Below are 21,864 nucleotides of genomic sequence, written 5' to 3' on the forward strand. Positions count from 1 at the left end.
TTAAGGATGAAGGCTCACAAAGGCCGAAAAGATGAATGGCAGAAAAATGCTGATTCAGGCCTTGTTCTTTCAGAATCATCACCCTCTTTGCTATTAAACCAGTGGGGGAGCAGCTTGGGAATTATTTGGGGCCACATTCGAAATTAAAAAGTGGTAACACATACCATAAGTTCCATGAATTTGCATTAACTAATAGCTACATATTAACAACAACATTAATTCATATTAGAATAAAAAAGTCAGTTAATGCATTTGCTAATGGCTAACAAATTAGTTAATCCTATGGTTTGCTAATGTATAAATATCATGAAACAAATACATTAGTTAGACATTAACAAATGCATTAACTTATGAAAAGTTCATGTTATGCTCAATTAATGTATTTGTCCATCATTAATTCATGTTAACAGCTACATTAGTTAATGCCAATTCATGAACCTTATTGTAAAGTGTAGCTGAAAAATCTCTTGAGCAGCAAGTGGTCACCAGCTTGACAGAAATGGAGGAAAATATGAAAAAATTGTCCACACACAACACCCATGAACAACAAATACAAAAACTCATTCATGGCCGAATCCATCCTGGTGGAAACAACAAAAACGAACAAACTTAAACTAAGGCACTTCTTCGGCAATGTTCAAGGCTTTTGAAGCTACGGGGAGATCACACAAAGGTGAACTGAGATGTACTGGACAGGAAAGAAATACTCGGGGTAAGACCAGGGGGGTCCAATCTTACCTGAAACAGGGCCGATGTGGGTGTAGATCTTTGTTTTAGCCGTTAGACAACCTATTTCTACTTCTGAACATAGTCTGGAGGCCATTGATCAGTACGGCCATATGAAAGGATGAACCGCCCAGGTCAGACTTACTGTTCAAAGCGTAGCCAATGATGTCTTATAAAAAAAGTATGTGTGTCCATCGCATTTCTATTCCTGTTTTCAAAATAAGCTAATATCTTAATGCACATCATCTGACAGTGACATATATCAAAGGAAATTCAAAAATGAATCTCTGGTATATCTTCTCTGGTATAATCTCTGGTATATATTTTTCCAATATTGTTCTTCTGGTGAAACATCCATGAAATGTCTATATCTTACGGCAGTTTTGCTCTGTAGTACCACTGCCAACATCATCGGTTACGTTTCCAACTCAACTTCATCATCACAGTGCCGTTTTTCCTTCTGTTAAAAATGACATCAACAGCTGCTTCAAGACTCAAAATGGCATCCTCTGGCGGTTTACAGCAGGGAAAGAGAACATGGACCAGACCTGGGTTCAAATAGAATTTGTTTTGGATTCGAATACTCTTCTATACTCTACTGATCCTGCCTGGGGCATTTGAGCCTGCAAGCAGGAGCAGATGAGCGGGGATTTACACTGTTGGGATCATTTAATTTCTTTCAATACACCAGGCAAGCTTATTCAAATGCAGAGAAGTAACTAAATCAAAAACAAATGCTATTGAACCGGTGGTCAGCTCAATGAGGCGTTCTGAGACTCTGAGGAGAGCATTTGGAGCAGGTAAAAAGTAAGGTGAACTCTCAGAAATGAGAGCCAAGCTTGACAAGTCAACATTAAGCTTTAATGCATATGATTATTTCAGACAACTCTTGATTTGATTCAAAACAACAAGTGTAAAATGTGTACTGATCCGTGCCCAACTCCCAGCCCCAAACCAAAACCTTTCATAAAATATCTCCCACTCCTGTTCTCTGATGCTTCCCACAGCATACGGTGTACCTTGCTGCATGAGAGCCCCCACTCCAAACCAGAAACTGTTCAGCAGGGTGAAGTTGTTTTCAACCACATCCGAATCTGGGTTGCAGGGGTGAGGGTTGTACCACTCATAGGGCGTGAACCTGGAGCAGGGGACAAAGTCATTCTGAAAACACCGTTCAGAAAGGACATCTCATTACATTACATTACATTACGGGCATTTGGCAGACTCTCTTATCCAGAACGACCTGCAATAAATTGAACACCCATAACCAGGGACAAGTGCGCTGACAGACCCTTGAGGGAAGTACAGTTTCAAGTGCTAGGAGTGACCACAAAGATAAGGACTTGGACCTTGTGGATTACTCTGATGAGACAAACAAACCGTCTAAGCAAACACACACTAGTAATAAAACAAGTAGACACTATTGCAAGACCTAAAATAAATGTACATAGCCAAGCTAAAGTAGCAATAAAGCCATCTTTAGCAAACACAGATCTCAAAATAACAGTAACAAAAAAAAGTACATGTCCAACAGGATAATAGTTTTTTATGCAAATGAAAAATTTTCATCCTTACTTAATGATTCCATCACATACTGTGCAATGTCACACTTTCTGCTCTCCACAAGTCAAACCACTTCTTCTGAAATGTCATTTTGTATTATGTCTTCAATTATACACAATAACACCAGAGATTTAATTTTTTAAAAGAAGGAAAACTAAACACAACTGGGGGAAAAAATCGGCCACATTTTTAATATGATCAGAGGTCAGTGATATAAAGTATATATATAAAATTTCCAGAACAACTCAAAAAATACAAGGCAATCATGAAACTTTGCCTGGAAGCTAGCTATTGAATTTTCAACTGCCCTTGAAATGATTATCAGGACAAACAGGAATGCATTTGCATTTTTTAATTTGCGTTATTCTGAGAAAAAAAGGATTACCTCAAGGTAAATGTGTAACTTGCCCAATCTACTTCCCAGAAATGTACTTTTCGAGAAAAGGATTTAAAGTAGAGAGGTTGTTGTGATTGGACAGCGCATGCTGCAGCAGTAAGGTCCAGGCACAGTTCTGCGGTCCAGGCACAGTTCCCCCCCCCCCCAGAGAGATCAGGACTGAGCCTAGGGCCCTCAGCATTGTGTTCCCAGCAGAACCATTAGAAGGTGCCAATGCTTTGGAGGGGCCGCAAAATTATTTATTTTCCATAGGGCCCCTAAAAATTATGCAATACACATGTAAGCCCAAACCACCGAAAAATAGATTTTTTTGTCTTAGATTTTGACTAATTTCTATAACTTTTTTTTTTTTTTTGCGAAAAAAAGGCTAAAATATTGCCAATAAGGTGAGACTCTTTTCAAGTTTTGCCAAGGGCGTTAGAAAATTTCATTTGTTAAGGAAACTTAAAAGCTAATCTTTTGTACTTGAGAGAAATAAAAAGAGTGTTTTTAGGTTTTTAAGTGTCATTACAGGACTAAAGTACTTGTTAAGACTATTCTGCAATGAAAAAAAAAACACCACAGTTATACAAACAGTTTACAGCTCCTGATGATTACAACCATCCATTAAGGGGATCCAAGCAGACAGGGTTTACATTTTAATCACCACAACTAAACTACCCCCCCTCCCCCCAGGAGCATTCTCTCCCCCCTGCTTAAGACGGTCTTGCCAACGACCAACAGCTGTTCTGAATGCTTCCAGACTGTAAAATGCATGGATATCAATACGGATCGAGAGATCGCACACAATGGACACTCAGCGCATGGCGAAAGACAATGACAAATTGTCTAGGTGAGATGGGAGAGTCTGCATACACAGCTGTTCAGCCTGGAAGCTGCTGTGTAATGTCCCCACTGCTTGGGAGACATTTTTAAGGCGTTTTAGTCCATAATGGGGCCCAAGAATCGCTCATCAACCAAATACTGTACGTACCATTGACGAATCTCATGTAAATGACCATCTGCAGCTAATTATGCGATTATGAGCACTCCCGCTCATAAGACAACCCCTCCAAAAGAGAAATTAATTAAGATTAATGCTTCACCCAACTAAAAATCCTCAACCATTACAAAATAGAACTGTATGAGGCAAAAAATAAAGAAGCCTCTCTCCTTTTGTGGAAAAAAATCATATTCTGTAAGAGCAGAAATATGTTTTTTGTATCCCTAAGCTTCCTAAGCTTTAGCCGGGTTCCTCCTGAGATTTCTTCCCATCGGGGAGTTTTTTCTCACCACTGTTTGAGGGTTTGTCTCCCCTCTTTTTTACCTCATGTGCTATTTGGGGGCTTAGGGCTGCCATTTCTGCTTCCTTGGCCCTTCTGTTACTCTGCCTTCTGTGAAAAGCGCTACATACTGCAAAAAGTGACCATCTTAACAAGCATTTTAGTCCTTTAATAAGACTTATTTTTTCTCACAAGTAGAACATATTATCCTGTTTTAACTTGAAAAATGTAAAACTCTTGAAAAAATGTAATTGGCAAATCTTGAGATGAGATTATCTTATTCCATCAGCAAATTTGCTTGAAATGGGTCAAACTGTCTTCATTTGCATCCTATTTAAGTAAAAACTTTTTCTGAAGTAGCATTATAAGACTAAAGTATTTTACTTAGTCTTTGCAGTGTACAAATCAAATTGAATTGAATTGAACTGTACTGTCATTTAACTGTGTTTCACCGTGCCTTAGGTCAGCACAGGGGTGGAAAGCCAGGAAGCTGAACTCTCAGGTGTGCCTTACCTGGCGATGACGAACAGCACACAGCTGACCCCCAGGCAGGCCAGCAGGACGTACATCCAGATGTCGGGGGACAGCGGGTTGAGGAAGGAGAAGACCCCTGGGTTGGTGCCGTTGGGCTTGTGGTACAGGATGCTGATGCCCAGGGTCATGAAGGGCTTGGAGAAGTCGATCACCTTCTCCCTCACGTAGGTGATGGTCAGTGGAGCCACTGCGAGGTCAGCCACCTGCCGTCACGACAACAGGAACACATTACATTATTCGACATTAGCTCAAGAGGTAAGAGCAGTCATCTGGCAGTCGGAGTGTTGTCGGTTTGATCCCGCCCTGGGTGTGTCAAAGTCTCCCTGAGCAAGACACCCAACCCCAAATTGCTCCTGACGAGCTGGTTGGTGCCTTGCATGGCAGCCAATTGCCGTTGGTGTGTGTTTGAATGGGTGAATGAGAAGCATCAATTGTACTTTGGATAATGGTGCTATATAAATGCAGAGATTTACCATTATATTATATTATACCGCGGCACTGAACAATAAGCGACCACTGAGGGCAAATATGCCATTCTGATTGCATGAATGTCAAATGCAAATGTGTTGGTAATCCGGTCATTACTTTTTGATATGTTTGGCCTGATGGTTGTACGAGAGCAAAGGTCATGGGGTCACCAAAATCTTCCTCTTGGGAGCATGAATTTGCACCGCAAATTCCATGGCAATCCCGCCATTACTTTTCCAGATATGTTTGTCCTAGATGGACAAATGGACGGGCAGAGGTATATACTGTTTGACTAAATATATACTTTTGCCAACTGTGGCATTATATTATGTGTTAATTCAATTGCATTAGGCCAGGAGGGTTTAATTCTGGTCCAGCAGAACTGCAGTGTGCACACTTTCATTGTTACTCAGCATCTTAACTGAGCAGTTGAAGCAGTTTATTAGTCAGTTAATTAAATTGTAATGTAATTGGATTCTTAGGTCTGAATTTGTTGCCTTTGAAAAGAAAGAAAGAATCCACAAATCCTGTGACCCTCTAGCACTACATCAAGCCGAGACTACCCTGCAGGTTTGGAGAATCGGGTTTGAGAGCTAACACATCGTGACCGCGGTTGCATGGTAACCGTTTCAGTGACTGTTTTGATGAAACGTTCCGATAGCCACTCAAGGCCTGGCAGACAAGTCCTACTGAAAACATGCTCGAGGCCTTTCCTTTATTAGTGGAGGTAAAATGGAGTTACGGCCACCTCAGGCACTCGGGTAAGACTTACAGAAATAAAATGGCAGGACTCACGTGGTCTATGAGTTCTCGAACCATGCCGTTCCACTCGCCCTTGTCGTTCTGCGCTCCGTACTTCCCGTCTGACACCAGTTTCACCTCGTACGCGAAGCCAAGAATGTTTGACAGTTCCTTCAACAGGTCCAGGCAGTACCCCTCGAATCGGTCATTGCCGTACAACGGTTTGTCCGACTTCTTGTACATTACATATGGGTTTTCCTAAAAACAAAATGTTTTATTTATTTTTTTAATCATGGTAATGCTTTATTTTACAGCCTGTTAATTAACTAGTATTTACTGGGTAAATACCAGGCACTTATACAAGGTAACTATTTTGATTTCAGAGGCGAGTACTATAAAAAGGCTGTAAAATGTACTTACTGACTTTGTTTTATAGTACACTGAAATCAAAGTAGTCAAAGTAGAAGTAGCTGTGTACTTACCCAGTAAATACTAGGTAATTAATGGGCTATAAAATAAAGTGTTACCAAAATCATTCCAGAAACAAAGAGTTTTTTAAGCTCTGCAGTCTAAATAATTAGTGATTTGAAAATTAATGTCGCAAATGATTTGCTTCTAAACTACTCTCAAATATGCGAAATATGAGCATAATTCTGTCCGTTTGTTCTTACCAGTATAGTGGTTACGACCAGAGTTCTGTTGGCCATGGAATCAGTGACATTTGTGGACTTTTCCTTGTTGCTGTCCGTCAGGTTAAGGCCACCATTGGAGTTCCAGACTCCAATCTGCAATGTAAGCGCAAGAAGCACATCTCAAAAGGGCCATCAAGAAAAAGAACAAAAAACACAACACATACAGTAATAACATACAGTAAACCTAAAAAAAAAACAATAGGCAGCATATTTCATTTCTAAGACAAACAAGACCAGCGTGAAATTTGTCATTGTTTTGGATTCAATGCTTTACTGCTTTACTTCAATGCTGTATTGTCTGCGAGCTTGTATTCATCTATTGTCTGTGAGCTTGTATTCTGATATTGAAACCAATGAAAGCATTGGCAAGATCTTGCATCAGGCAAGATCAATCGAGCACAGGACAAGTATTTGAATCCAAAACAATTACATATTTCACACAGGTCTGAGTCAAACTACCAAAGCAGAGGTCCAAGTGGAGAAATGTGCAGTACGGTACTAGCTTTAATATACTACAATTCAAGAGGCAGAGGTACATTACATTACTGATCTTTAGCTGATGCTTTTATCCAACGTAACTTATGTTGATTAGACTAAGCAGGGGACAATCCCTCCTGGAGCAATAAAGGGTTAAGGGCCTTGCTCAAGGGCCCAACAGCTATGCGGATCTTATCATGGCTACAATAACATTGAGCATTCCCATCTCCTAGCTTGCCTAATAACCATAAAGCCTCCTCCCTGCCCTGAACTTAAAAAAAATTAAAATTTAAATTCTACACCACAACTCAAGATCTCTTTCTAGATCTCAGCATTAGTCACTTCTTCGTGAATCACTTGGTGTGTTGTGCCTCTGCTTTAACAAGATATCAAATATTTGGGGAGGATAAGTCAATAAACAGCATACCTGGAGAATTTATTTCAGATTTCGTGCAAAAAAAACTACTTGAGAAATGCAACCACAAGCCTTTTTTACAAAATGGATTGCTTATGAGAAGGAACACAGTGCCAGAGGTTTAATCGCGTTTTTCAAATGCTTCAACAGATAAAATATGACTTGTGTGCTGGCAAAATGCATAAACCAATACAGTTGACTCAACAAGACATTGCAAGTTTGAACAACACTAAATACACATTCACAAAAGATGAGACTAAAATGGATTAGCACTTTTTCTTGTTTGCTTTCTGAACTCGGGCTTCGCTTGAGATCGATTTCCCATTCAAAGCACATCGGTTATTCCCAAACTCTGGATGGAGTTCTAAATTCCCGTGAAGAGTTAGGTCAGGTTAGGTCAAGTCAGCTTTATTATCCCACAACAGAGAAATTCACTTGGCTCCAACACGCAACACGAAATAAAAGCAGAAAAATGAACATACAGTACACAAAGAGGACAGACGTTCAGCTCCAGCACACACGATAAGTAATACAGGGGGAATAAATACATATCACTGGGATGTGTTTCATTTTGCTCAGTGTGAGAGCTCATTACAGAGCCTGATCGCGGCTGTCTCATAGCGTTTAGTCCTCATCCTCACCCTGAACTTAAGGGAAGGAGAGAGCCGGGAGCAACAGAGAAGAGGCCATAAGCTCACCCCTGGGACACTCCGTGGCCAGAGGAGTTCACAGGGAAACCAGCAGGTCTTACAACTTCAAAGTCCAGATCACACTGCGATTGCTCCATCTTGACGTGCTTTCACACGGCAAACAGGTTCAAACACAGCACCATCCTGTCTGGGCGCTTGGAGAAAGATCCTCAGTGTTTGAGTCTGTATCGTGTATTGAGCTGTGGTTGCATTGCATGGTTTACATATTGTTATGTCTGGGACAACATAGAATTTACAGTTGACAGTTACGCAAATATTTCAACTAACTTTGTGTTTTTGTCCCTTTAACAAAATCCTGTGGTACATGTTGTGATTTATTTTTAATAGGGCATATTTGTTTGTTCTTTTTAATTATTTCACAACTTGGTAGCTTATAGCAAATACAAATTTATTTTGTTTGTACAATTAAAGATACACTAGCATAAACTAAAATTGACAGCTGTGGTGAATTGAGTATTAGCAGAATGTTCGTAATTGTTGCCCCTCACAAACAGTTATAAAACCGTACAAATGCACACTAGAGAATTAATCTAACAACTTGGTGCATTTTAGATCGTATTATTGCATCCAATGTCAACCATTTACATGAATTAGGAACGGTACTACTGTACTGCGACTGTATTCTTCCCGGTTAAATGCGTGGAAATAATCGGGTTATAACCACAGGGGGAAAAAAAGAAAATACTAATAAACTAAAATCACAATACTTAGAAACGCTTCCTCTATTAACTATAAATTCCAGTCACTATCTTATCTAAGACTTTGGTTGGTTATAGCCTTATAACTTAATTGTGTACTTCATCGGAACTTTCTTGGAAATACCAATATTTCAGTTTTAGCTTATGATATTTACCCATTTCTCCAGTGGTAATTACCCAACTATGTGCAATGCACCTGGCAAATGCCTCTTACTTCCTATAGAGGACTGTAAATGGAAGCATTACCCATGCATATGTGTGAAGAATATAATGAGTTAGGGGACTGATTGACTAAAGTAATTACTGAAAACCTACGATTACGAATAACAGAAAAACTGCCAAATATAGCGGGTCAGGAGAAAAACCCTCCCTAATTCCTTTTCATTACGCTTTCATGAACTGAGCCATAAACAAGTGTTTTATGTGTTTGTTCAACAGAGGTTTCCCTCACAGTAACGGACGCATTGATTCGCTGAACCGGGGTAAAGAAACGCTATTTGTGGCGTTATCTGAACATCCGTCAGAGGCTTAGTGGCTTCACTGAGTGATGCGGTCGTTGAGGTTGTCACGGTAGCGACAAAACGGGAAGCTGTTGTTATGCGTCCCATCTCCGCCGGAGATTAGCGAGGAAGGGAGAGACGGATCAGGGATTTCTTTTGGCCGTTGGGGGGAAAACACACCACCACACGACAGATACCACTGAGGGACTCACTGTACAAACCTTTTTCCACACTTTATTTAGGCGGTTAATGCCCTCGATAGACGTCTTTGCGAAAGAGTGGGGAAAAGAATATGAATGTGAGTCATGTCATTCCACAAATCAAATCAACTGAAGGCAGGCAGACTTTGTCAGAATGTTAGGTTTTCTCTTTTAAAATGTATGTTAAAAAAATACAACGTAAAACATTCAATATGTATATCTGTGGCTGCATACAGTCTCCGGGAGAGGATAAGTTTTGAGAAACACATTATTTTAATTCATTTATTAATTCATTTATTTTTTTATAAAGGATGTGTTATAAAAAATTGCCACAAAATACATATGCGTTCAGTGTAATATTTTTCCCAGCATGCAGTCTGACAGGAAACAGGAAATGTGCGGTCTACCTTCTCCATGCCGTCCTCCTTCAGACTGATGACATCCAGGTCGAACTCCTTCCGCAGACCGTCCGTCTTGTTTACGACGATGAGTCCAGTCAGACCGTTCCACTGGGCCTGTGGGGGGGGGGCAGGGAGGGGGGTCACACATCCGCTCTCTCCGTTTCATCTCCACCAGCCACACCACAGGGGGCTAAATCTCAGCCCAGAAGGGGGACTAAATCTTACAACACATTCAGGGCCAGTTCTCGCAACAGATAGGGGACCTAATCTCATAACACATGGGGCAAATCTCAGTTCAGATAAAGGACCAAATCATACCCAAGATAGAGGACCAAATCTCACCCTATATTGGAGACCAAATCTCACACAAGATAGAGGACCAAATCTCAGCTCAGATACAGGACCAAATCTCACCTTAGATGAGGGACCAAATCTCACCTTAGATGAGGGACCAAATCTCACCTTAGATGAGGGACCAAATCTCACTTTAGATGAGGCCTCATCTCTGCCTACACAAGGCACCACAATCTCACCCAGGATAGAGGCCCAAATCTCACCCCAGATCTAACAGAAGCAAGGAAAAGATGTGAACGAAGAAAGCAATAGTGAACTGATGTTGCTTTGATGATGCCTTGTCATGCTTGAAAATTCAGGTTGACCATTCAACTAATTTCAGATATGTATACAAATGCTTGTTTGCCATGCAATCATAATGGTATACTACTATATTTATTGAATCATTATTTTATTAATGTTACTATTGAACCTATTTTAATTTACTTTAAAATTAAATAATATTTTTAGAAAAATCTATCCAAGGACACCCCAGGGAGACTGTTCTATGTGGGACTGTGTTTTCAGAGTTCTGGATGTTATGGAGGTTTGGTCAGGATCCAGTTTTCCTAGCTTAAATGTTCATTATTCTGTGTGTTGTGGAGATCTGGTTGGCGTCCAGCTTTCTTTGCTAGTTTTAGTTCCCTGGGGGCAGGAACAGGAAACTGCTCAGAAAAAAGTCAGGTTAGCTGTGGGATTGTTAATGCTGGTCATGATGAAGTCTGAGGACTGTGTTGTATCACGCAGTCAGATTAAATGTTCATTAGTCTGAATTGGGAGAGCTCCAGGTCCGTGCCGTATGGTGAGAAATCATCATTGTGAAGGCAGCATCCGCGTAATCAATCATCAGCAAATCTAAAAGGAGAAGTGCCAAACAGACTGCTCCAAGCCTTCAATCAAACCCTTTGCCGGTACATTTTTCCATTCATCTGTTCTTTTTCCGCCCAAATATCTGCTGTAGAGCACAAGTAAAAATGTATTAACTACAGAAACTTTATGCACCTTTCCACAGAGGGAGTTCTAATATGCTGCATTTTAATGACAGAATTTACACAACAGTCACAACAACTTCCCACCAACACTCTTTCTGTGTTTAACACCTTACCAGAACTATCAATATATAACATTAAGTGCATAATTGGATGTGTAATTATCCTGTTAGAGTGATCTTCTGTGCGTGTGGTGACAGCCATAAGCTTTCTGAAGCTCTGTTGTTGTGGCTGTTAGGGTGGGGCTCCGAAGCCACTCAACTGTGTCAATCACAATACAATTTCACACCTTTCGGCCAATAGCGGCGCAAGCAGGCGTCTGCGCGTGGGGCGTGCGTGTGATCACTCGAGAGTGAAAGTAATCATTATAAAGTCTCCCTTCCAGGCCTTTGAGTATGATTACAATAAAAAAACAACGATAAAATATGCGGAGCCAGAGGTGATTCAAGATGTACAGTAATGGCCTTCTCCCGACCACAGTGCAAACACTGAGCCAGTGTCCGGGGCTATCTGTGCTGTCGCTGGATAGTTATCAATAATAAACACGCAAGAGATAAAGTCTAGAAAGCTTCTTCATGATGCCAGCACAGAGAAGATATATCACAGTGAGGTACGGGGGGAGTATGGCTGGCTCTTAATGAAACACAGTCCACTGTAAAGAAGATCTGAATGCTCATTTTTCACGCCACAGAATACAATCAGATTTAAGCGCGTTTAGAAAGGCAATGGCTAACCCGTTTTAAAATCATCTAATTCAGGAAAGCAAGCATTATTACAATTCCTCCCCAGACCCCAGCAGCAGAGAAACAATTGGACAATTCAATTCAAAACAGGCAAAAACAGTGTGTTATTAAAATTCTTACTGCAGCATTGTACTGAGAAATAAGAATTACACATTTGGCTTAGTTCATATTTAATAAGGCATATTAATTAAGGACATATTTCAGGTTAAGTACATTCCATAAAAGTGCCCCAAAAAACGAACATATGAACACCCAACATGTGAAGAATACGCATGTGAACTATAAAAATAATCCTACTAATAAGATGAGTGAGTACAAAGGTAACCTTTGTGACAAAAAGCCAATCATAGTGCAAGAATGTCTAGTTCACATGACATTCCTTTCCAAATGTGAATATTCAAATTCACAAGTAGTGAATTGAATGGTGAAATGGTGATTTTTGTTACACGCCCATCTCTCTAACCACTGCACTGCCCAGTGTGAGCCATACAGCGCTCTCTGCACCAGCACTGAGCCTTGAGTTACAGAAACGTTTCTAACACCGCTCGCTGATACTGATCACCTCGGGAAGATAAGCGCGGTGATTTAAACCACAGTCAGCAATCTTTGACCCTGTGCGTCCAAACAATGTCCTCCTCTTTCTCTTTCATTACGTAGCTCATCCCTCGCTCCTCTACTTTAACGGAGAAAGAGAGTGAGGGAGGGAGCCAGCTCTAATTACGGCCCGGGCACAATCATCAGCATCAATTAATTACACCGAATCGCAGTAATCAAGCGCACATAAACTAATCCCAACCTTATGCCCCCACTGTTGATTTTTGTTGAATTACCCTAGATTTTGAGCCTGTAGCCTAGTGGCTTAGGTACATGACTGAGACTTGGATGGTTGGTGGTCCAAGCCCCGGTGTAGCCATCATAAGACCCACACAGCTGTTGGACCCTTGAGCAAGGCACTTAACCCCACATTGCTACAGGGGGGATTGTCCCCTGCTTCGTCTAATCAACAGTAAGTCGCTTTGGATAAAAGTGTCAGCTAAACAACAAATAATAAATTATTTGTTGCTTAGCTGACACTTTTATCCAAAGCGACTTACTGTTGATAATCATTATAATGTTTATAAAAAATAAAAATAAAATTATTATTATTTTCCTATATTGCATCCTAGCCCTGTATGTACAAGAGCCCTATTAGACTACAGTGGGGGATACTCCAGACATGATGACTAGGACAGCACAGAACCTCACTCACTTCACGTCAGCAGTGACTGTAGCCATGGACCGGCATTGACAGGCATCTGGAGGACAGAAGACTGGAGAACCCATTTATGGATGTTGGGAACATCGCTGGGCCTGAAATATTACCGCGTAATACGCTTCCACCGAGTAATTTAAAGCCCATTATTCATGTGATGAACAACCTCGCCAGACAGCGACTTTCAACCCAGACACGGGGAACAGGGGTGACTTATGATGCAATGCTTCATCCAACTGAATTAGTCCAGAGTGGATTTGGGATTTCAGAGTTACTGTCCTGAAAGTACCCCAATATGCCATTATAGCCCCCCCCTCTGCAATCATTTATTCGGCACAAGTAAAGGAATTTAATATTTTTTCCAATTCTTATGCACTGCGCTTATGAAATAACTCCACATCGTGGGCTCGGATTGGACGCCCCCAGTCTGCAGGCCGTGAATGTGTGCAGTGGTAGTTTCCAGTTTACACCTGCTGTACCACGGACCCCCACAGATACCCAACCCTCGCCCTGGAGAGCACAGGATGCGCTGGATTCTGTCAATACTAAGCACTTAATTGATCCATTCAAGCAGTTTATTGGATAGTAATCACCCCTCATTTGCCCTCTCAGTCCAAACATCTCAAACAATTGGTCCCTGATTTGATTGATAGATAGATACAGTAGACAGATCACTGCATTTATATAGTGCTCTTCTAGACACTCAAAGCACTTTACAGTGATGAGGGAGAAACTCGCCTCAATCACCACCAATGCACCCACCTGGGTGATGCATGGCTGCCATTTTGCGCCAGTACGCTCACCACACACCAGCTGAGGTGGAGAGAGAGAGAGCAATGCTTTCGGACGTACCCTGAAGCTGAACGCACCCCGGAGCTGGAGCTGAACGTACCCCTACAGCTGGCCGTACCCCATAGCTTGACGTACCTCCTTGAACATGTTCATGAAGCGCGGACCGAACCTCCATGGCTTGTGCCTGTGGCACTGCAGAGAGCTCACAGTCATCTGATTGGATCGCTGCGACGCCACGGCAACCATGTAGACGGCGTCGTACATCAGCGCTGCCTCAGTCTGCGGTGAGAATACGAGCGCACAAAAAAAACACTAGATCAACTGCCAAACCTGGCAACCCATCTCCCTGGCACAACTGCTCACTCACACTTATGATTGTGATATGACTGTGATAACTGAAAAGTTTATGAAAAGCCACTTTAAATTCAGGAACACATAGTTTTTACAGATTTAATACCATTACAGTATTATCTATTATTTAACTATTATTTAATGATTTATATGCACACAGTAATAACTATATAATTGCACGCTTACTATGGCGATAGACTAAACCTCTATCTCCGTAGTAAGCGTGCAATTATGAAGTTATTACACAGTTATTACAGCCAGGTAATGTAATAGTAATTTAATCTCAGACTGTTGACAATTGTATTTGTTTTTATATTGTATTTGCATTTGTATTCATTCAGGGACTGTAATTAATTACCTAATTCCTGGCTGGGTTGGCCTATTTGCCATGCGTACTGGACTTAATGTTCAAGGCTGAACAACTGAGTCTATGTGGATTGTGCCTTGCCCAACCTGTTCTGTAGTTTGTTCTCATGACCTGGTTATGTACTTTTCTGTACATCACAAAAAAGCATCTGCTAAGTAAAATGTAATGTAATGCAATTAACCATTTTGTCTTGGGGTGAACTAATTGATCTAATAAGCGAATAAAACTCTAATAAACCATCATCATGTCCTCTAGGAAATACAAGAGCAATTCATTTTTACAGTTGTAACTATTTTATAACGATGCACACACACACAGCAGTTACGCTAAAGCTACATATGTAGTAAGGATGTAATTACACATTTATTACAGCCAGGCAATGTAAAGTGGAACCATTTTGTCTTCGGGTTAACAAATCTGCCTAATAAGCTAACCGATTGAACGGACAGACAAACAGAACTCTAACCGTCATCATGTCGTCAAGGAGACCGCTCTCGGGCTTGGGCGGGGCCTGCAGACGCTCCATAGACCACTTCTCCACCACGGAGGCCACCTGTGGGTTGTCGATGTTGAGGAGGCGGAAGCCGGTCATGTTGACACCGCTGTATCTGTACGGCTCCAGATCCAGCGCAAACAGGTCCTGCAGAAACGGGACAAGATGCCAGATAAGGGATACGGAGTAGACAACCTTAACTGTTGTTGTCGTCTTTACTTGTGTTATTACACTAGGATGATATCTTTTCTAGTTGTGTTTGGCTAGGTAAGCCTGTAAGCATTTAATTTTAGTGCAGCAACAATGACTACCAGCTTAATACCATAAATATAACTATAAATATGTCATCGTTCTAACTCAAGTGGATGGCTGAGTCCACACCACAACTATAACAACAACGACGACAGTGATGAACAATATCCTTGGAATCGCTTTCAGAGTGATTGTTTCCGGCTGCATGAACGATAAAACATTGACAACCAATAAAACTCAACCAAATTAAAAAACAAATGTACAGGTCATCATGTGCAAAGTGGCAGATGACATAGCTGAGATGATATTCAGAGAATGTTATCGTTCAACAGTGTGGATGCTCACATTGTTATGGTTATAGTTATAGTTCTTGGTGCGGACGGGCCTTAAAGCTGAAAATGGCTGAACTCCCGTTTATAAAACAGGTCACAAAGCACAATGGGGTGGCTAATAAGCGTGTAAAAGGGCAAAATAAGAGCTTCAAATAGAGGGAAGCCTGACTGGACAAATATAATGTTCATTTAATGCGGCTATGCAGGATCAATTAATAATCTCACAGTGAATCAAGTTCATTGTGATATTAATGACACCATACTGAGAAAGATTATATACCACACCATACCCACCCCACTAAGCAATATCATGAAGGTGTGGATGCACTGTTCATTTCGTAGGACAGAATGGCTTTTCTAAAGCACATAATTATATTCAAGTCTTGTACTTACTAGAGTAGTGAAGAAAAAATGGTAGTATTCGGTCATCATCCCCATGGATAAGATCTGCAGAAAGGACAAAGGTTAGAGTTTCTTATTTTATCTTTTTATTTCATCTACCCCGCTTTTATCCCCGTTTGGAATGCAAAATTGTATAAGCAGGTTTGCCCGATCGATGCGAAATCTGTAATGCAGAGCAACGATCGCACCCTCGGAAACAGACACTGCATCTTTTCACACTGCAGCTCAACCCAGCCAAAACGCTGCACTTCTCGTGCAGTTGCACAGGCAGACCGCAAGGAGTCGCTCTTGCAGTATTAAGCACGGAGAACCCTACAGACATGGGCCTTCCATCCCTGGATAACGCTGTGGCCAATTACACATTTCTCTGAAAGGCTGCTGGCCTTAGACACAATCAAGACCGGAGATAGAGATAACATACTGAACCCTGTGGGATAATGTGTCCTCATTGCATTTGACCCATCCTAGGTACTTAGGAGCAGTGGGCAGACACAGTGCAGTGCCCGGGGACCAGCTCCAGTTCTGAGGCCAGTGCCTTGGTGAAGGGCAATAGCAGGAACATACCTAACCTGCATGTCTTTGTGTGTGGGAGGAAACCGGAGTCCCCGGAGTAAACCCACGTGAACACGGGGAGAACATGCAACATGCAAACTCCACAGAGAGGACCTAAAAATTGAGACTGTGGGGTGGAAAAAGCTGCAATGAAAACGTGCGTTGTTTGGCTGCCGCACCTGAGAGAAGTGCTAGTTAGGGCTTCACAGCTGTGTCACCGAGCGCTGCTATCAGCTCTTTCCATCCAGAACCCATCCGCCGGCTCACACCCTCGCCCCCTAAACATGGGCCGGACGGCCATCCGGTTGAGAGCAGCTGCGGGGTTTGTCCGGAAGACCGGCCCATTATGGATTAGCTTGCTCCATGTGCGATCACGGAGCTCCGAAACTGAGTTTATATTCAAAGGGTATTTTCATCCAAACACGCCTTGGCCATTTTCTATAATTCCCTCCCTTCACAGTGCCTGGTTTTATACTTGTACATACATCTGGGCTCTCCTTAGACTGGGAGAAAGCTCACTGCTGCAAGGGTAAAAAAGAAAGAAAGAATCACCTCTCACAAGACTGATGAATGTCAAGCATGAGATACAGTGGAAATATAAATACATATAAATATAAATACATAATCATCATCACATGGATGCCTTCAGATGGATGAGGCCTTCTACCCACCAAAGTGCATAAAAATATATGGTGTGAAAATGCTGGTGTGGTGTGGCTTATTTCCACCCATTGCATACGTTTATGTATTTTTAGGTTCTTTGTTTTCGTCTTTTATGGAGGGACTTATGGAATTTCTTAAAACTTCTCCTACAGTGCAGCTCAGTGGGTTTCATTGTCCCCACACATTGTAATGCCAACGCTTCCAGCACAGCTTATCTTATGTAAATCTCATATTTATTTGTTCCATTTCTGTACCAATGCGCTATGTAAATGTCATATTTAAAACCTCAGGCTCGTTTCGTCCTTCCACCGGTCGCGGTCACCAGGTTTTCCTGTTAGCGCTAAACAGCAGGACGTGAGTTAGCGTTTAGCGGTTAGCACGTATGCCACGGAAGCACACCTGGGCATACACCCATCTCATCGGAAGCGCAAATGGAGTCTAACGAGGCTTTTCAGGAAAAGTGTTCGAAGGCAGAATGCAAATCCATCCAAATTTCCTCGCCTTCTGCTCCTCTATCTGTAAAATGCACAAGGAGGAGTCCAAGAATCCCTGAGATTTAGTTTTGACCTACTTCGCAACTTCAGCAGGCTGTTTTTCATTTTAAATCAGGTGGGATTTGACGGTAAAGTGCAGGGAGGTGTTTAATTTTCTCCCAGATGGCCATTTTAAATCCTTTACCAATATGATTAAAAGTGCTGTATTTACAGACATGCAAAGCTCCAAGCTAATTACATAACACTTCCACATTAGCACACTGACCCTGGACCATAGCCCAGAGTCAAATATCTTGGCCAGATTTCGATGCTGGCTGTGACCACTCAAACCGCATGTCTGCTGTTATTTTTAAACAGAATGCGCTGACATGAGTTTACAGAAAATATTCCATGAACTACAGCACATCAGTCTGAAGAAATTCTACAAAGAAATATACAAGGGAAACTTTGAAAGTTCTGTGGTGGTCTGGTACGGGCAGTAACAGACACAGACACAGACACAGACACAGACACAGACTGAGTTTACTCACCTGTTTGAGGATGTCTGCGGCGGTCTGGTATGAGCAGTAACAGACACAGACACAGACACAGACTGAGTTTACTCACCTGTTTGAGGATGTCTGCGGCGGTCTGGTACGAGCAGTCGAAGATGACGTAAAACTCCTTCCCCTTCTTCATCTCCTTCAGCAGCGGCCGGGCGTCCTTGTTCCCCGTGGGAAGCTGGCGGATTTTGATTTTGATGTTGTATCGGGACGGGGCCTTGATCAGCTCCTGCAGGCGGATCAGACCTGGGGAAGAAGAGCTGTCATTCAGCAACACTTCACATGCCAACGTCTGAGAAGTTCATTTATTTTCAGATATTTTAATGCACGTATACGTATATTCATTATAATCTTTATTATCAACACTCGGTGGTAATTTGTTTTTCACATTCACAGGACAATATATGTAAAGACATCAGCCCTCACATTTGAATCTCCTGCATATCAAAGATATTCAGACATTAAAATAACAAGATAAAATTGCGTATGACTGATATGATATTGTGCATTATTAAGAAAAGCAAATAAAACGGTTAGTCAAAAATATAGTATTACCTTTCAATTAATCTCTCTATTATATGTTTTTATGTGACAATATAAATATGTGTGTGTGTATGTGAGTGTGCACATATGTATGTGTGTGTGCGTGTGTGTGCATGTGAGAGTGTGTGTGAGTGTGTGCATGTGTGTGAGTGTGCATCTATGTTTGTGTGTGGGTGTGTTTGTCTGCATGTGTGTGTGACAATGCGTGTGAGTGTGCGCATGTTTGTGTGTGTGTCTTTGTTCCCATCGAGAGTTTAAATTTCTATTCCTGGAAATTACATGTATGCAATAAGCTGTACTGTCCAGATTAAGGACTTAAGGCTGGGGGAGTTATTTAAAGACCATACAGGGAGGAGAAACTCACTGCAGCCTGAGAGAGAATAGCAGATTAGAACAGAGTCCACACTGCACCTTCACCCTTGGTCTGCAGCTTTCCAAGCAGTTCATTCAGGGATCCAGAATCACAGAATTTTTGGTCTGTGTCTAAAAACATCTTTACACAAGGTTTAAGAAATGGTAAATGGACTGCATTTATAGATCACACACACTCTCTCTCACACACACACACACACACACACACACACACACACACATTCAAATGGCAATAGACTACCATGAACTGGCAGCAATTAGGGATTAGGTGTCTTGGTGTCTTCGACACACCTAGGCCAGGATCAAACTGGCAACCCTCCGACTGTCAGACGACTGCTCTGACCTCCTGAGCTATTACCGTAAAATCCAGATCCAGACTGGAGTATTCAGTCTAATCTCATCATATGACATCAATCAGCCGACATATCTATGTCACTCATTTTTACTGAACAAACGGAGGCGAGCGTCACTGTTTTCTTCAGTTTGTTGACAGCTGAATTGTGATATAATTTCCAATTTACTCACGCTTCTAGGATTACAGACATCCTGCATTCCTATTATTACATAAAATTATAACACTATTTTAAGTTTTTCTAAGTAATTCTTTTTTTTTTTCTCAGTAAAGTCATTTTAATTTTTTTGTTTTACCCATCCATCCATCCATTATCTGAACCCGCTTATCTTGAACAGGGTCGCAGGGGGGCTGGAGCCTATCCCAGCATACATTGGGCGAAAGGCAGGAATACACCCTGAACAGGTCGCCAGTCCATCGCAGGGCACACACACCATTCACTCACACACTCATACCTACGGGCAATTTAGACTCTCCAATCAGCCTAACCTGCATGTCTTTGGACTGTGGGAGGAAACCGGAGTACCCGGAAGAAAACCACGCAGACACGGGGAGAACATGCAAACTCTGCACAGTTTCATTTTTTTTGTTTTAATTCCATAAAAGTCAAGAGAGCCGTTGATGGTGAGTAGAGAGTATGTTTGTTGAATGCAAAAACATCACTAACAGGTGCACATCATTCAATATTTTACTGAGGTTGTATGGTGTTCTGTAAAATATCAGATCCAATGCTTGGCTGGTCTAGAAATAAAGGTCCTCCTTGAAGTGATGCATGACCACCAGTAGGGGGCACTTTTCCCTCTATAGTATACCAAACACTACAGGTGTATTTTACAAACCAGACTGAATGCAAGACAGTGACCACCCTGGCAATCAGGAGCAGTGCAAATCGAACACTGTGCAGCCAAAAGGCTGATGGAGGTTTAATCCATGGCACTGTGTGACCTAACAGGTAATAATACCTATGAAAGAGCTACATATACAGCATAACATGAGCGGATGCAGCATCTCTGACAATGTAGACAGCCAAATGGATCGACGATAGACCATCAAAACATACAAGAAAAGACATTCAGGAGACAAGACAACGTCAGAATGTGATGGGAGTAAAACCGGAATGTGGAAAAACGGATATTTCAAAGACAATCTGCTACTTATATAATCGCTTACTCTGCCAACAGCACGTCTCCCTGACAGGAACATGTACTCACAGGATTCAACAACGTATATCACATGTCCTTGATCCAGAGAAATGTGAAATAAACACCACCAATCGCTCATTAATAAAGGACGTGCATGGCAGGTTTTGTCACTTGCCCGGTTTTGACGAATGGCAGATCATTATGGAACAGAAGTAAATTGTACTTGGAGGTGCACTTGTCATGGCTCTAATGCACATCCCTAGAGACTGTCAACCAATTACTCAATTATAGCTCAATTAGCTTCTGTATTTATGATTCATATATCCAGTGCCGTTAATGATGGCTAAGCAGGTATCTCTGAGGAGCAGAAATGTCTGGTTATGCATATTCTCTAAATCCCCATCTCTCTCTACACTTGTGCGGCCTTGTTTATCTGTATTTATCTTACTAACAGAAACAGAAATAAGATCAAGGCCCGTCATGGAAGTATGCATGGATGTAAAATCCACCTTTTTGAGCTTGAAGAGTCAGAAATGCTGAAAGCCCGCGTTGGGAAGCAGTGCCCTGTACATAAAAACAAATGACTGCTCTGTTCCTTCACATTCACAAAAAATAGTTCCAAAATGAACCTTGAAATTCTGCAGAAGAACCCCATCTAGTTAAGGGGTTCTTTGTCAGGCAAAATTGTTCTCCATCTGAGAGCTTCACACCTACGACAGCGGGTTCCATAAATAACTGAAAATGGTTCCTCTATGGCAGAGGTGCCAATCATGTGCCAGGGAGAGTGTGCAAGTTTTCATTCCAACCTCCAACCAATCACAACACCAGCGGATTTCACTAATTAGCTCCCTCCTCTCTGGGTGAAGGTGCGTTAATTAGTGAAATCAGCTGGTGTGGCGATTGGTTGGAATGAAAATTTGCATACTCTCAGTCCTCCATGTCACATGGTCACAGGAGTGCCCCCTGCTCTATGGAGACAAAATATCCAAATCACCCTTCTTTCTCAGCCTGTATCATTATCCGTCCAGCTAAAAGGCATCATACTAAGATACAGATTCATAACTTGGGCCGACATTTTAATCTATGAAAGGCAGGTACAGTAGGTGAAACCGTA

General features: G+C 41.7%; 1 protein-coding gene across 4 annotated transcripts in view; it reads right to left on the minus strand.

Moving 5' to 3' along the window:
- LOC133107798 (glutamate receptor ionotropic, kainate 1) overlaps positions 1-21,864 on the minus strand; it is a 59,511-nt gene that overhangs the window by 10,062 nt on the left and 27,585 nt on the right. The window contains exons 4-13 of one of the 4 annotated variants that reach the window (XM_061216992.1): positions 18,406-18,587; positions 16,082-16,135; positions 15,078-15,251; positions 14,029-14,172; positions 9,791-9,898; positions 9,405-9,449; positions 6,363-6,476; positions 5,746-5,949; positions 4,462-4,685; positions 1,746-1,864 (exon numbers count right to left, since the gene is read on the minus strand). In XM_061216992.1, coding sequence (XP_061072976.1) covers positions 1,746-1,864; positions 4,462-4,685; positions 5,746-5,949; positions 6,363-6,476; positions 9,405-9,449; positions 9,791-9,898; positions 14,029-14,172; positions 15,078-15,251; positions 16,082-16,135; positions 18,406-18,587 — 1,368 coding nt within the window. Of the gene's footprint in view, positions 1-1,140; positions 1,187-1,745; positions 1,865-4,461; positions 4,686-5,745; positions 5,950-6,362; positions 6,477-9,404; positions 9,450-9,790; positions 9,899-14,028; positions 14,173-15,077; positions 15,252-16,081; positions 16,136-18,405; positions 18,588-21,864 lie in introns of those variants that run through there. The other 3 variants (XM_061216993.1, XM_061216991.1, XM_061216990.1) reach the window with 3 other exon arrangements.

The sequence above is a fragment of the Conger conger genome, chromosome 13 (assembly GCF_963514075.1).
Source record: "Conger conger chromosome 13, fConCon1.1, whole genome shotgun sequence".
NCBI classification, from domain to species: Eukaryota; Metazoa; Chordata; class Actinopteri; order Anguilliformes; family Congridae; genus Conger; species Conger conger.